Source organism: Electrophorus electricus, chromosome 9 (assembly GCF_013358815.1).
Source record: "Electrophorus electricus isolate fEleEle1 chromosome 9, fEleEle1.pri, whole genome shotgun sequence".
NCBI classification, from domain to species: domain Eukaryota; kingdom Metazoa; phylum Chordata; class Actinopteri; order Gymnotiformes; family Gymnotidae; genus Electrophorus; species Electrophorus electricus.
Genome location: NC_049543.1, coordinates 16,023,264 through 16,040,542, shown reverse-complemented (window position 1 = coordinate 16,040,542; position 17,279 = coordinate 16,023,264). Strand labels below are relative to the sequence as shown.

At 42.9% G+C, this 17,279-nt stretch overlaps 1 protein-coding gene across 3 annotated transcripts; it reads right to left on the bottom strand.

Moving 5' to 3' along the window:
- Nucleotides 1–372: 372 nt before the first annotated feature.
- glrba (glycine receptor, beta a) lies at nucleotides 373–14,754 on the bottom strand. Of its 3 annotated transcripts, XM_035530026.1 has the most exons (12): nucleotides 14,592–14,754; nucleotides 13,732–13,860; nucleotides 12,301–12,407; nucleotides 11,169–11,236; nucleotides 10,792–11,018; nucleotides 8,442–8,524; nucleotides 7,830–7,970; nucleotides 4,364–4,516; nucleotides 3,993–4,050; nucleotides 3,737–3,751; nucleotides 2,190–2,339; nucleotides 1,258–1,343 (listed from the first exon to the last, which is right to left on the bottom strand). In XM_035530026.1, the coding sequence occupies exons 1-12, from the start codon at nucleotides 14,594–14,596 to the stop codon at nucleotides 1,340–1,342; spliced, it is 1,140 nt and encodes a 379-aa protein (XP_035385919.1). In that variant the 5' UTR covers nucleotides 14,597–14,754; the 3' UTR covers nucleotides 1,258–1,339. The 3 variants fall into 3 exon arrangements, with proteins under 3 accessions (XP_026885204.1, XP_035385918.1, XP_035385919.1); XM_027029403.2 differs by lacking the exon at nucleotides 3,993–4,050 and having other exon boundaries at nucleotides 373–1,343; nucleotides 3,737–3,885; XM_035530025.1 differs by lacking the exon at nucleotides 3,993–4,050 and having other exon boundaries at nucleotides 373–1,343; nucleotides 3,737–3,885; nucleotides 12,301–12,403; nucleotides 13,732–13,795.
- Nucleotides 14,755–17,279: the final 2,525 nt, after the last annotated feature.

Sequence of the window (17,279 nt, the reverse complement as noted above, 5' to 3'; positions counted from 1 at the left end):
CAAGTTGTGATAATTTGAGCCAAGCAACAGGTAGGTTGAACTGGTTTTCCCCTCTTGTAGAATTTTCCCACAACAACAAAAGGGTAAAGGGTACTTTCCATCTTCCTCTTAGCAGACTGGGTATAAAAATACAAACCTGTTTGTACTGAACAAATGTCCTCATGATAGAGTCCTCATGCTGAGTGGCTCTATTTTGCTGATACATGCGGAAAGCACAATTATGTGTTTAATGTCAAAGTTAATATATAATTTAATATCTTCAACTGTGTATTAAATATCTAATACAGCTATGCAGCCATGAATCTTCTAATTGGCTTTGAGAAACAGAGAAACTGTGTAAAAAAAAAAAAAAAGTACACAGTTGGACAAAGGTAATGAATGAGTGTCTTTATTGTAAGTCCGAAATTGCAGTTCTGGTTCCAAACTGATATTTCTACACACTGGTATGAGACAGTCCTTCTGCATCAGTCTTCTGAGTACGTACAGATGCAATATCTGATTGACTGTTCCCCGGCCAGAATTAATAAACCCCTGGGGGAAAAAAAGCAGTCTGCTTTTTAGTATATGGGGTACCATCCTTCTGGCGTGTGGAGAATGAATGGGAGTTAGCACATGTTCATGTGCTATAAAGAGCTCTTCCTCCATGGCGTACTTCAAGAGATGTACACACACACATACACAAAGATGTGGGTGGTCCTGATACAGAGTTTTTAGCCAGATAGCACTTTTGCACACAACTTTTTCTGCAAAGTCATGCTGTCAAAAACAAAAAAAGCTAAAAGATGTTTGCATTTTTTATGGACACCATGACAACACCTTACAGTCTTTGAAGCCCCGAAAACCAAGCAGCTACACACAATATGGCAAACGACACTAAGACATGGTTAATGACTAGAACATTAGTCTTTAGCTTCCATTTTCGGGTCCAACTATCCTCCAACGGGAAAGACTGAGTCTTTTATACTTCCTACATGCTTGAAACATTTCCTTGCAGTTATGCATGCTCACAAACACACACCTACACGCACCTGTGCACTCCGGGGCCCTCAGAGGTAAACAGACCAGTAGATGACGTTGAAGAAGAGGAAGGAGAAGGGGAAGAGGGCGCGGGCGTAGAGGTCGATGCGCTTGGCGGCAGCCGGGATGACAGGCTTGGGGGGTGGTGGCTTCTTGTCGTTCTTGCTGGGCGCCTTGCCAAGTGCGTCGGCCACCTCGATGGGCTTGCCGTAGCAATCGAAGTTAGAGAGCTCGAAGTCTCGAGGCAGGGAGCCCACGATGCTAAAGTCATTGGAGCGCAGGTCTGATTTGGAGGTACACACTTTCTTACAGCGATTTTCAACTACCTGGAGTATGGGGAGAGTGGTGCAAAACACACACGCGCGCGCGCACACACACACACACACACACACACACACACACACACACACACACACACACACACACACACACACACACATACAAAGTCTATTTGTGTAAAGCATCCTTTATTTATGTATATACATAAACAAAAACCTTCACACAGACACACTAACTGAATTTTCTGAATGTTTTATCTAAAACACAGAAGTTTTCTGCACAGTAGTAATTCATTAAAGATCTCAACATGTAAGTAAATCACAAGGAGCACAGCTACAGAAGAAATAACCATGGCAAAAGTATGACCTAGCCATCCTCAGGACAAGCTTTTTCAGTCATAATAACCGGATGCTGCTCTTTGATATTACTGTTAACATAACCTTTACACACACACACACACACACACACACACACACACACACACACACCCATCCCCTATGTGCTTCCCCACTCCTCAGCTATCGGGTCACATTAGACTCAATCCCCCATAAACCTTTGCTCTCCTCTGAGCCCACATCCCACAGAGCATGATCAGAGCTGACTCAATTACAGCCGTTTCATCTCCTACACACTCATACATGCAGCTACTCAGTAACATCAACATGTACCTCAGACTCATTCTCAAATGATAGATGTAAATGAATTTATTGTAATAAGGTGCATAAGCCCTCACCGCTGCTATTACACCCTCTAAGCCACTGCACCACTCAGCTGCATTTACAGCTGCAGCACCTTCTTATTCTGCAGGTACACTGCCTTGCTACAGTGAGGCTCGGGCCAGGTACCAGGAGACAGTGTGGCACTCAGGTGTGCAGGGCATGACCCACCCTCACCTGCAGCGCACTGACGTGAACAGGCGTGCCCCCGGTGCCGTTAGCCGCTGTGCCTTTGGCTGTAGCTTTGCCCTCTTTCTCCTTGTCCTTGTCCTTCTGTGCCATCTTTGCTTTCTCTGCCTCGATGCGCTTGGGACTGTTGAGCATAACCTGTCACATGAACCCGGAGGAATGGGAATTTCTCCTGAATGGAAAATGTGTTCAGTGCAATAACACTCTGGCAGTCAAAGACATGCACAACACACACACACACACATGCGGCAAACCTGAGCTCAGCACTTAAAAGCAGCAGGAGCACATTGGTGCTATCCATGGTTCTGAACAGGAATGACATCCCTGCTACAATAATCCTGAATTCCTACAAAAGACATTTGGATCCACTAGAGGTTTACAGTGGAATCGAGTGCACTGGAGTTTGACTGGTTCTAAAAAGTGCAGCTGTGAGATTTACCAAAAACATTTGAGTACAAAATCCTACCTTCTGTTTCATACCATCACATACAAACCCATCAGATATTCCCCTCTCAATAGCAGCTGAGCTCTTATAAAACAGCATTTAACTTAAAGAAGCAAAATTAGCCATATTAGGAAATAAGGAGATATTTTCATTTCTAATGTATGTATTGATTTGGTCACCCAGTGAAAATGATTAAACTTGTATTTGAATAATACACTCAAAAAGAGATTCAAGTGCACTACACTATTCAGGCACAACTATCACCCAAATCTAGGCTGTACTGTAGTACTAGATGTAGCAATGGACACTATCCATGGTCCTAAGCAAATGGTATGGTAAGCTGCCAATGCTGTCCGAGGTTCTGAAAAGGTACCCCAACAGACATTGATACGCTAACCATGGTGCTGAAATAGGATGCATGACTGCCATGCTGTAGAGTGCTGAGTCAAAGTGATGCAAAGAGTAGGACAACTTATCAAATACTTGCACTGGGTTTAGACCATGTTTCACTGAATATATACACTATGCTGCATTGTAATGTTGTCCCAGTAGTTCCTATCACAAGTTTTTCTGCACAAAAAACAACTCCATACTTCACGTTAAATAAGTTAAATGGATTGTGCAGGGCATGGATTTACCAAAACTCATGTTCAAGGTCATGAAGATTGCAATATGCTGTAGAACTATACATGAAAGCAGGAGTCATACTACACATGATGACACGCTGTCCATGGTTCTGAAATAGCACGCGGCTCTGTGGGGCTGCAGAAAGCTTAGTTAAAGTGATGGAAAGGGGAGGTCACATGGATCAAGGAGATGGATGAAGGATGACACAACAACCACACACACACACACACACAAATATGCACACACACATACACAAACAAATGACATACGCTTCCACAGACAGAAAAGCAAATGCTGTAGGTCTCTGGTTCACACATTCATGCAGTCACATTCATATAACAAACATTTCTATACCCAACGCAATCTCTCTTTCTCTCTCTCTCTCTCTCTCTCTCTTTCTCGCTCTCTGTCTCTCACACACACACACACACACACACACACACACACACATACACACACATACCTGAACCACAGCATACTCCACAAGAGAAGCAAAGCCAAAGAACAGACATGTCATCATCCAGATATCGATGGCCTTCACATAAGAAACCTTCGGCAGTTCAGACGCCAAAGATGTACATTCAGAGGTGAGTGACAAAACAGACAGAATACCTGCAAGGAGGGAAGGAGAGAGAGAGCGATTACTTACAGATGTTCACTGCAAGAGTTGAAGTAGTCACTTTAAAGAACTACAAAACCCCACAACACCCACAACTGACCTCACAGCAGTATTTGTCCTTGCAATGTACAGATGGGCAGATGTGAGAGGGGTGGGGCCTATGAGAGGTCGGAAATGCAGGGATGAGGAAACAAAAAAAGCATGGGGTTTGAATGATGGAGGATGCACTGAATGGTTGATGTTACTGTCAATTAAAATAGCCCCTTTTATTAATTTTCTTCTTTTCTTCAATTATATTTAATTTCAATACAGGTATAATTAGGTATATCACCTAATTATTACTTAGAAGACTGAAACAAAACAGGTAAACTGGCCATACTGTGCCACAACATCTGGTTCAGTTTAATCTGATAATACGCATTTCTTGGTTTTCAGTGATTGGATACTACATTGATTGGCAGACAGACTGACCTAATGGAACGCGAGCTGCACTGGCATCGGGGTTGATCCAGAATGAGAGCCAGGACAGGACCACGATGAGGAGGGTGGGGGCATAGACTCCCATCATATAGAAGCCTACCTGCCTTCTCAAGGTGAAGATCACCTCCACACATGTATAATGCCCTACAGAGAGAAAGAATGAGAAACAGAGGGAGAGAGAGATTGCCTGATACAAAAGTAACAAACTTTGTACTATGTTGAACACTATGAAAACATATCTTGGTTGGGGGAGGGTAAGTAAAAAAGTTACTTATGACTTTTGAAAAACCTTTTATTGAACTTATTTGAAAGACAAGAAGAGCTGAAAGGTATACTTTTGGTTAATGAGGTTATGATTTAACTGAAGGCAGAGCATTTTTTAAACTATATATGCATTTGAATAAGCAGGAGGACTTACTCTGGGTTTCATTCACATTGAAGCCATGAGAAATGGCCTTCTTTAAAACTGCTCAGAAACAACAACAAACACAAATCAATGCCCAACTACACACAGAGGGCATGGCAAAGAGGGATGGATGGGTGGCACAGTAGCACCAGAGACCATCTTGAAATGAAGCCAGATTTTGGTTGTTCAGCATCTCATACACACACTGTCTGATGCTGCTCCATGCGCCCTTATGCTCCTCTGCGTGCTCGAGGACAATCACAGAGAGACCTTTGAGGTTTGGCAATGTGCCCAGGTTTCTGATGAACAGATCTGACTCCCATTTATACAAATCTGCACTACATAAAATTCGGGGGGGGGCTGCGGTGGACCACTGGATAAATTCTGCTCAGGCAGGGACAGACTTACAGATGCGGGGCTGGACTTACAGACACCGGGACAGACTTGGGGACAGACCTACTGACCTACTGGGACTTACACGCAAACAGACTTACAGATGTAGGCATGGCCTTACACACACAAGAAAAGACTGACAGATAGCGAGAGAACTTACAGACACTGGGACAGACTTACAGACATGGGGACAGACCTACAGACACAGGGATGGACTTACAGACAGGCTTACAAAGGGACAGACTTACAGTCTTTAAAGGCGCAGTCCCCTCCAAACGGGGTCTAATCTTGTGGGATCTCACAAGGAGAGTTTCCAATTCAAACATTTTTAGAAGCAAAGCATCTTATGGCCCTAACTTGTAACTCACTCACTCACATTTAGCAGACCCAAGGTTGTCCACAAGGGCACCCTCATGACAACCTGATGTTGGCATGCAAGTGGGTGAAATTTCAGAGTTTCATTACTTCTGTGCATATGTACCAGACAGCTATTAGCACTCCAGCATAACACGTTCGGGTAGCACTTCACATCAATAACACAGAGTGCCCCTTTGTGTTATTGATTCAATCGTAATGATGCTTCAGTAATAACGCTATAATTATGTATCCTACAATAAGGCTTTCTGTGGGCCTTTTTGCATTACTATTGAGTAATTTAAATGCAGCACTCGACTTTTCACCACTGTTCCTCACAGGCTCAAACATTATATAAATTCTCTTGATTATTTGATGTCAGTCAGCACAATGCCCTCTGGGAGCTGAAGATTTCGCGTCAGTTCTGCACCGTGTTCTCCCCAGCATTACACAGAAATATCCGGGCACGCGCTGATGCCACAACTGCTCCTACACACTAAAACATAAATCCAGCATCAGCTGCAGTTCACCAGCAGATTTATTCCTGTCCAGGAGACATTGTTTTGTCCTCACGTGGAAACAGGACACTGCTGGACCGGCTACACCAGGGACCGTTTGAACAAAGATATTCAATTTTTATCATGAGGTGCACAAGTTAAAACTTAATTAAACTGAATTAAGAATTTTGCATGTTAGCTGGATTTATGATTATTTCAGCACTTTCATACACTCCAGTGATTATAGCTGATAAAGTAAGAATTGTAGTGTAACTGGAACGGCAAATAATAAGACAAATGAAAACCATGATGTAAATCAAAGTGTTTCTGTTGAATTATTTGTTTTATGTTTATGGTTTATTGTTCTATTTTGAAGCAATAATATTTCCACTTAGCTATAAATATGTTGTGTACTTCACACTCACTCAGTTTCACTGATGAGTCTAATCTCATATTGACAGGTTAGATTTACAGAACAGTGCACTGAAACAACATGGACAGAGAGAGAGAGAGAGAGAGAGAGAGAGAGAGAGAGAAAGAGAAAGAGTGAGCTGGAGAGAGAGTAGACAGAGACAGAATGCAGTAAGTAAGATTAATGCTCTTCAATTCTATTACATAAGAAGGCAAATGGAACATTATATAATAGCGAAGACTTATGGGAGAGTTCAAGCTCAAGCTCTATACCCAACAAGCCCTGACTACTAAACAGTAGTACATTAAACAGAGAAAGGGTGAGAAAGTGTGTGTGTGTGTGTGTGTGTGTGTGTGTGTGTGTGTGTGTGTGTGTGTGTGTGTGTGTGTGTGTGTGTGTGTGTGTGTGTGTGTGTGCACATGCACATCTATGTTTATGTCTGCATGTGTGAATGCCTTTGCTTATTGTCAGTGTCTGGGAAGAAAAAAGGTTTCTAGGTTATATGTGGAACATACACACACACAAACCCAAACACACACGAAAAGTCCCAGTAAAAGAGCTGCAGCATCAGTCACGACACACGCATGCCATGTATGGTAGGATCTCTGCCTTCTGACAGGTAATTGCTACAAGATGCACAGTCACTGAAGCCGTATCGAAAACGCAGTTGTCGTTTCCACAGATGCTTTGCACAAAAGGGTTGGGTGAAGTGGGATATGAACAGGAGGGCACGGTGATTTATTAGCATCTCCCCAGCCAGTCGTATTACTCGTACCATAGAATTTAAACAGCTGGGCTAAGCACATCACGAAAATAGCATGTCTGTGTATGACACTTCACACAGTTCTGAAAACTCTATGGTTTATACCTCCCATACCTGCACACTGCAGCGCTGTGTAACCACAAAGACAGCACCACAAACTTTACTAACACACACACAGAGTTAAAATCATCATATGCACTGTTCATTAACTTATATGTGAAAATACACACGCATACACATAAACACACACTGACTATGTCTTGCACATATTAACTAACAATGAAATACTATAAGTATTAAAACAACAGCACCAATACACACTCACAATCAGCCCAGCAAGGAGCAAAGTAAATGACCAAACTTTGGAAAGGCATCGATTTAGCTCGGCTGCCGACCACAGATGCTTGGTAGAGGTCAGCATTTTCGCAGCAGCACACATAGGGGTGTGCACATGGGGGCGTGCACGTGGGGACATGCACATGCAGCACTGATGCTTTTTGGATAGCCACATAGCAAGGGAATAAGGAAGAGTATGTCTGCATACGTTCTGATGCGAAATTGTTTGTATATGTGTATGTATGTGTGTTTGTGTGTGCTTGTGTGTGTTTGTGTGTGTGTGTGTGTGTGTGTACCTGTCCCAGGGTAGAATTTGGTGCAGTTGCCATATTCAATATCCTCCTGCTTGACGTCAAACTGCGGCAGGGCGATCTCATCCATCTGAACAGGGTCCCCTGACTGCCACATGAATACCAGGTCCTTTGTGGTGTAGCCATCTGCACACACATACACATGCACACATGCATGCACACACACACACACACACACACACACACACACACACATGCATGTACACATGCACGCACACATACACACGCATGTACACTCACACGTAAACGCGCGCACACACACACACACAAACACATACAACACTGTTAACTGCAATCCTTACACATCAGTGTAAATACTAGTTATATGCTATTAACCATACTGCTTACAAATAACTGCTATTGCACTAACAAAGTTCAGCCACACAGCTTTGTGTATATTGGAGAGTGTGTGCATTGTGTGTTTGTGCGAGCATGCATGCGTGTATGTGTGTGAGTATGCGTGTATGTGTGTGAGTATGTGTGTGTGTGTGTGTGTGTGTGTGTGTGTGTGTGTGTGTGTGTGTGTGTGTGTGTGTGTGCATGTATGTGCATGTGTGCATGTTTTGCATGTGTATGTCTATATTTGTTTATTCTTACAGCTTTCCAGTTGCATCTTGCACAGTTGTGTGTCCATGGGAAAAAGTGTGAGATCCAGAGGACAAGACAGGGTGACTGACAACCTAAAACACACACATACATGTACATACACACACACACACACACACATACATATAAACACATGCAAACACACACTGTCACACATACAGGTTTAAATAAAAGAGGGTACTTATCTGTTTATACGTATATGCATATCATTAAGGTTTAGACAAGACAGTCTATTTGAGCACTGTATTCAGGTTCTGAGCAGACAGAGGACACGCTGACATACTTGCACAGACATACACACCAAGAGAGAGACTCTTACTGCAAGGTTCATTAGCTCTGGTTTCATGTGGAGCTACGGCAGCAGATGAAAAGCAAGACTGAAACTGAGAAAGAGGGAGTGAAAGCAAAGAGATACAGAGCGTAAGCAAAACGGAGAGAGAGATTGAGAGCGAAGAGACAGAGAAGAGAGATAAAGAGTGAGCCGGATGCCAAAAGAAAGAGCAAGAGAAACAAGAAGATGAGGAAGAAAAAGAGGTATGAAGGGGAGTGAGCTAAAGGTAGAAAGAAAAAGACAATTAGAGAGACAAACAGAGAGACAATGAGTGCTACAGGGAGAGGAGGAGAAGAAAGACTGGAAAGGAAGTCTTGTGCTAAGAAACACAAACACACACACACACACACACACACACACACACACACACACACACAGTGAGGTAGTTGAAACCCCCCAGACACCCTTTCATCTGCCGTGATGCCCTTTACACACTTCACAACAGTGCAAAGCTTACATCCCACTTCAGTCTGCCAAATCCACACAGACATTCACAAACATAGGCACACTCCTGTCATGCACACCCCATCACGTGAACCCGCGTTGGAGCTGGGCTCACGTCCCCAAAACTATTGAAGCATCATCATCATCTGGACAGAGCAGGGGGGAGAGAAAGAGAGAGAGAGAGAGAGAGAGAGAGAGAGAGAGAGAGAGAGGGAGAGAAAGAGAGAGAAAGAGTGCTCATACTAACACTCCCTCTAATGCTTGACAAGTATGAATTTCAAGGGCTACGACACCAGCAAGCCCCATGGCTTTATTGTGTGCTAATCCTCGATAACACTTGGGATGACTCTAATGCGCTCAGTGCGGAGAAGGTTGCCTATGTTGTAATAACCAGCACATAAACGATAAATCTGGGCCCAGCCCAAAGCAGTACACAGCCACGCAAGAACACGCAGGGCAGGGAGGGTCCAGTGGGCCATGAGGCCACTGCACTGCCATTAAATGCTCCGTAAATCCATCCACAAAACCAGTTTCAACAATGTTTAAAAAAAGTGAGCATGAATATCAAACGCAGACTGAAGACCCATCTATTTTTGGAATATATAAATGACCACTGATCCTGCTACTGAATAATTGAAACTAGTACTTAATGTAGGGTATTGTTTATTACACTGACGTTGTCTAACAAACTCTAATACTCATTGCACTTATCATTGTCTAAGATAGAGCTTATGTGTTTTGCACTTCTAGGCACCAGTAGTGATCCCTGTATTTCAACAGTATTCTAGTTCATTGGTATATTGGACTCTAACCTACTGTACTGGCTATGATGTATTCTATGAGTAAAAGACAAAGCAGTTTTGTAAGAAGCTCTGGATAAAAGCTTCGGCTAAATGGCGTAAACATAAACATAATACCTCTTTTACATTTCATAGAATGAATGTTTATAGTTTGTTCGTACTTCTTGTCACGATCAGTCCCTCCCAGTTTCCGTGTTCCGTATTTTCCCTGTCTTGTATTTTTTAGTTCCATTCCATAGTTTTGTTTTCTCCTCCCCTCATTTGATTTTCAACACATGTCCCTCGTTTTGTTCATGCATTTAAAGCCTGTCTTGATCCCTGTGTTTTTTTGCTGTTCATTGAATGTGTTAGGCTTCATTGCACTTATGATGTTTGGTTGTATGTTTATTTTGAATCATTGTGTTTAAGTTTGTACTCTGTGCCTTCGTGTTTCTTAGCCCTGAATTTTCCCTAGCCTTAATTATAGCCTGATTCCCCTGTTTGCTTTCATGTACTCTTGTGTTTGTTTAGTCATGTATCCCCGTACTCCCCGTAAATCTCGTTCCTCTCCGCACATACGTCCGCCTCCTTACCGCTCAACATTACACTTCTTTAGATGCCCCCAAGGCTTTTTAAAGATTTTCTCAAACATTTTTGATCCAGAGGCCTTGCAATGGCGAAACCTTTGCACGACGCATCCCATCTTCAGGAAGGCATGGTCTCCCGCCATGAATATGAACTCCCTTTTCTCGACCCTTTTCTGACCTCAAACCCACCTCCCCCTCACCTCATGCTGATGAGCACATCGCCATTGCGGAAGATGAACAGCAGGATGTTCTCCTGCGTGACGTCATGGAAGTTGGCGTTCTTCTCATTGGCGAAGAACAGGTCGGGCTTCCACAGACACTGGAACATCTTGGGGTCCACGGTGAGTGCATCTGACTTGAAGTCAGTCGGCAGACGCAGACGCGGGTCGTTCCAGCGTTGCCGCAGGAAGATGTTTACACGATAATCCTGAATGTGTGAGATCACCATGACTTAAGGTCTGAACATGTAAGATCACCATAATTTAAGATCTTAATATGTGAGATCACCATGACTTTGTTTTGTTGTTTTGATCATTAAAGATGCAGTAGGATTGGCATTGTACTGAAGTGAAGCTACCATTGTGGTTTCCTGGATTGACCCGAAGCTGTTGATGAAAATGTTCACCTTGTCCTCCACTGGAATGCCTGCATGCACACACACATGCATACACACACACACACACACACACACACACACACACACACACACACACACAAAAAAAAACAAAAACAAAAAAAAACCAAACAAACAGGGAATGCACATGAACAGCTGCCTTCCAGAGGAATTTTAGCTAATACAAACCACCAACTATGTCAACTAATGTGAGTGGATCCTTGGGCCAGTGGATCTGACTACTGTCTCATGCCATAGAAAATTATGAGAAACAAACAGCACAACTAATACAGAACACCTGCAGCATATACTGATATGTTGATATTTAAGGCCTGTGTAAGGCAAGCAAGGCTGTGGACATGAGAGGGAGGGTCACAAATCATTGAGGGCTTGCTCCAAACCAGCATGGACACGCAATCATTTTCCACACATCCCACAAGGTAGCGTCCAATCATGGTGAGATTCACGGTCCAATCACATCCAAAAGCACGGTGTGAGTTCCACTCCGTCCCGAAAACAAATCACCATTCTAATGAGCCTGTCCACAGCCCTGCATGCAAATGAGCATGCAAATGAGCTCCACATCAGCTCTGCATGCTGGTGTAGATGTTCTAGAGATGTACACAACCCCATGTCTGTGCATAAATTAGTTATAACGCCACTTCCTCTTTCGCTGCCACAGCCACTTTGACCCACCTTGACTTTGCCTCTTCTGAATATTAAAGAAATGTTCCTGATCCTGGTTCCCGCCCAGACCGTTCCTATAAGCCTTTTGAAGGCCTTACAGATGCATCCTTGACTTTCTGCTCATGAAAGCTGACTCTCTCTGTGTTCACAATCTAGACTGGAGCACTGGCCTACCTTTCTTCCATGTAATTGTGTTTGTGTGAATGCTATTGCCTGTTGCCCTGGTGAACCTTTCACACGACCACTTGCCAATCTTACTGGTGCCCCCACGTCTCCTGCGTATTCAGGACACATCACGAATCATTCTGTGTACCCAACTACAACTGACTTACAAGTTTCCACTGACTGAGTAAAAACACAGACGTCGTGTTAAGGGGTTTGTGCTATTAGAGCAGTGTGGAGCCAGCACCTTGGAAGTTGGGGCGGATGCGGGAGTCATAGGTCACCAGCAGGCGGTTAAGGATGTTGCTGGTGGAGTTGGCGGGTACGCGATCCAGGTCCTCTGCCGACAGCTGGCTGCAACAGAGGAGCGGACGCACGCTCGCGCGTACACACGTGTGTGTGTGTGTGTGTGTGTGTGTGTATATATATATATATATATACACACACACACACACACACACACACACACACACACACACACACACACACACACACAACATGATCAGGGAGGCACGCAGCCCGAAACAACTGCTTCACCCTAGTCCCACACTTAAAGGAACTTGCTGGACCAGAACAAAGGGGCTCAGCAGCATCACTCTGCCCTTGATTGATACTGTAAATTGTTTGGTTCATTCACTGTATAACATTGGTTCATTCGCCCCATATCATTGGCTCCTCTCCATCCCCCACTCTGATGAGCTCCTCGGCCTGAATGCAGCTTTGTACTGGCGAGGAATACACAATCCCTTTAAGATTTCAAATGACACTCTCTAGACAGACTCTTAAAGCCATGCATATGTAGTACTGGAACAGCTGCCATCAGTGTGTACTCTTTACATGTACTCTTCACTCCTGAGTTTAAAATCATTAGATTACACAGACTACACATTAGATTGCACAGATTTCCACACTCATCGACAGCACTGCAGATACGCCACGGAGACAGGTGCAATTCCATCACCAGAACTTTTATTCCAGACAAAGGGACTTGGAGTGGTACATGGTCAGATAATTGCCTTTAAAATCCAAGTAAATATGTATAGATTTTTTTTGTCAGGTTCATTTTCTTTTGGTGGCTGGAGGCTTTTCACTTTAGTGGGTGAGTTCCTAGAGCCTTATCACACAAACTCTCACTGGAAACCACAATACAAACATGCCAAAAAGAAATCAGTAAACACTCATAATTGGTCACCCAGGGATTAACAACACAAGGGTGCACTGCAGCAGCTGGTCTGGAAACATTTGGATTTGTTCATTGCTTAGAATAAAGGAAAGGTCAAGCTGACCATGGATCAGCACTAAAAGAATTCAGAACACGGAAAGCCTCTTTAATGGATAAGTATTGTGTGTGTGTGTGTGTGTGTGTGTGTGTGTGTGTGTGTGTGTGTGTGTGTGTATGTACTCCCATACTGATAGCAAAATATATTGTTGGCCCCCAAAATGTTGTCACACATATTTTTTTAGCAGGCTTAATTTTTTTTTTTTTTTAAGGGCAGAACATTTCACTCTGGACATTTGTATGTGTGTGTATATGTGTGTGTGTGTGTGTGTGTGTGTGTGTGTGTGTGTGTGTGTGTGTGTGTGTGAGTGTGTGTGTGTGTGTGTGTGTGTGTGAGTGAGAGACAGACAGACAGACAGACAGACAGACAGACAGACAGACAGAGAGAAAGACACTCACGAGGGACAGATGACTTGTTTGCCTTTCTTGCCTTTCTTGGGTTTGCCGCCTTCTTTCGCTGTACCTTCAGCAGAAAATTGGACTAACAGCAGCAACAAGAACAGCCCCCTCACGACCATGACTGCACGCCTGCACCACACAAACCACAGCACGACGCAGTCATTGGCGCAAAGAGTCAACGGCCTATGTGCATGGGCTTTTCTAACGTCCTGTGCACAACTAATGATTGCATATAACGACCCCATTTACGGCAGTTACACCGCGCTAACGTAAGAGTTGGCGAGTAGCCTAACACTTGGTCGCTCACAGTCAATAGTCACTCACAGTCAGTCGAGTTGTGACATGGTTCAAACTGGCTTATTAACTGTCCCATGCACTTAGTACAAACTATATAATAGAGCTTTCGTACAGAGCTGCTAATCACATCTTATGTCAAACATTAGAAAGAAACCTGCTGTTTATCTAGAGATCTTGCGAAATATTATGCCAGAAAGCATTTAAGTGCTAATAAGCCCCCGCACATATGCAGATAAAGTGCTGAGTAATAACTAGTGTGTATATTTCACCAATATTTCACCCAGGGACAACGGTACGGAGGTGTCTACAAAACTCGGGACGGGATCCAACACTCGCGAGCTGCAGCTCCGCAGTGGTGAACAAGAGAGAACGTTCATTAAGAAGCGGTGTCGCGTGCAACGCGCTCGCACACATTCGCGGAAACATTAATTCGATCGATTAAGAAGTGACTTGGAGAAGTTTCAAGGTCACGTACAGACGTATGTCAAACATCCCTATGGACTTGCCCTTCAGAGTAAAACAGTAAACGAGGCTCAACATTACACAAAACGATCCCGTCTTACCTCATGGAATCGCTGGCTGAATAACGTCACTCTTTCCTATTCATAGACAGGATCCTCGGCACGCGTCGCCGTCATGGTGCATCTGTTTCTGTGCCCGTGCCTGTGTGTGAGAGGATGTTCGCGCGGCTCCTGCCCGGTGAAAGATGGATTCTGCATGCACCTGTCCCGCTGCATGCGCAGTGGGGGCTAGCTCTCGCGCGATGGAACGTCCCGGCACGAGCGCCTTCCCGGACAGGCGAGACTTTCGCTGGGTGAGTTATGAGAGCAATTTAAAAAATTAAACTGAGGACAAAACGAAACAAACACCGACGAAGGACGTAATTTCAAGTTAGGTAAAATCTCCTAAAATGGGAAAACTATGGGATAAACTGATTAAAAATATAAATGTGTAGAAAAGTACAACTCGAGCGGTATAGTATAGTTTAGATGGGTCGTTCTGTGCCGGCCTGGTATTAATCGTCATTCGTCTTCTCAGAGTCATACTGGAATACTGAACTAAATATATACATGCGACCTCTCACAGTGTGTGGATGGAAGGGCAGTGGGTCTGGTGGGGTTGGTCAAATACGAGTAAAAGAGCGATAGATGGCGCTTAAGTAACTATGCGAGGGGGAGTGAGGTACAAAAAAATAAGAGCCACCCTGTGTATTCAAGATGACATGAGCTATGTCGGTATGAGGTTGTACAGGAAGCATATGTGTGGCATTAGAGATCCAGAGATAAACTCAGGGAACTGGGCAATAAAATACAGTAGTGTGCGTATGTGAGTGAGTGTATTTCAGGAGAAGACAGTCAACTCAGAGCATGGCACAATGCCAGCCCACTGCGGAGTGCCCGCAAACACACACACACACACACACACACACACACACACACAAAGTCAATAGTTTTTAATAGTCAATAGCTCTGAGTACCAAACTCTTACTCAGGTTTTGGTCTAGTCTATTTAAGACTCTACTAAGCCCTTTCCACTGTGCACCTGCCATCTAGCCATCAGAATGAAGTTGTGTCATCATTAAAAAAAAAACACACAAACAGCTGTACAATTGGACAGACTTTCTAGGTTCATAAGAGTTTTGCACATATCTAAAACATATTGGCATGCACACACACACAAACAAACAAACACACACACACCTACCTGTTAAAGTAAGAACATAATGCTCTTTCTGTTCAGTCAAACCTTATATTCTCAACCACAGATTATTTCTACTTGACGGATGTCACAACTGCATTAAAAAATAAAATAAACAAAGAAATTTGGACCACCACACATGTACTCAGACTAAAACGTCTAATTCAGTAAGTCCTATTTCACAATGGTGACATTTCTTTTTTACTAGTCCAACCTTATATGTCCACAGTTATACATTTATGAGCTATGGGGTCTTTGCCAAGCACATTGTCATAACTGACACACACATTAAGATTACTTACCATTATAATGTCTGAACACGAGTTCTTATTTTAATGTGGATGGTTTGCCTCCAAAAGGCCTTTAAACTTCAGAAGAGAATTTTTCATTCCACGAGGCAGCACAATATTTCATCTCCTCAGTTCTTTCCGCAGGGATGGATTTTGATTTCTTTTTCTTCTTGTTTTGACAGATCTTTCTGATAAATATAAGCTCAGTAAGGTAATACACTACTCAGGTAATACACCTGACATCTAAGAAACATGAAGTGGCTTCAGAAGAAAGGTTAATTAAATTCAGCAAAGGTCATTCTTATGCTATTACCCATCAGTTTAACATGATTAAAACATTCCAGCCAATTAGAATTTAGTAGAAAAAAAATTGAATAGTTTGAAAGAAGTTTAAACTGTAGTTTAAAGCTTAGCTATAATGTACTTTAAACCATAAAACACACATTTACAAAAAATACATTTTTAAAAAATAGTTTAAAGATTACTCTGCTATGTAACAGAACATACATATAATTCATTCAGGATTCATTCAGGCACATAGAAACCAGGAAAATGTATTAACTTTTCAAGGCATTTTGAGTATGTATTTGAAGATGCCAATGCTATGTAATAACACATTTATTGTGTAATATGGGAATTTTAAACATGTATAAATCAGGGAAATGTATTATTTCTATATGCATTGTTAATGTATTTTGAAGATGACCCCACTGTGTAATAACATATGCATAATATGCATAACAGCCATATGTATTACAACCAAGTGTTTACACACACAAATCTAAAGAGAAATAAAAGAATGTGTATGAATTAGGTGAATCGCATCTCCACCTACCTCTGTCTAAACTTCACCTTTATTAGTATGACTATCAGAACACTTTTGCCAAAGCAATTCAAAAAGGATGAATAAAAAATTAACTGAAATATCATAGTTTTCTGTTGAAAAAGTAGGCACACCTCTGGCCTCAGTATTGCTCCAGAAGGTTTTCTGTAGGTGTTTTTTTATGACTGTCAACTAGTCCCTGACACCCACCACACCTTTTTTGCCCTCTACTCTATGCTGAATTCTTTCAACTGCAGTGTTTGAGGGGTTTCTTGGATGTTCAGCCCATGTGAAACCCACCCACTGCCTAGACTTTGACTAGGCCATTGCATAACCCTCAACTTCTTGCCTTTGAGCCATTCCTTGGTGGATCTACTTCTATGTTTGGGATCGTTAGCTGATTGGAAGGTCCACTTCCTAAGCTTCATCTTTTTGACAGA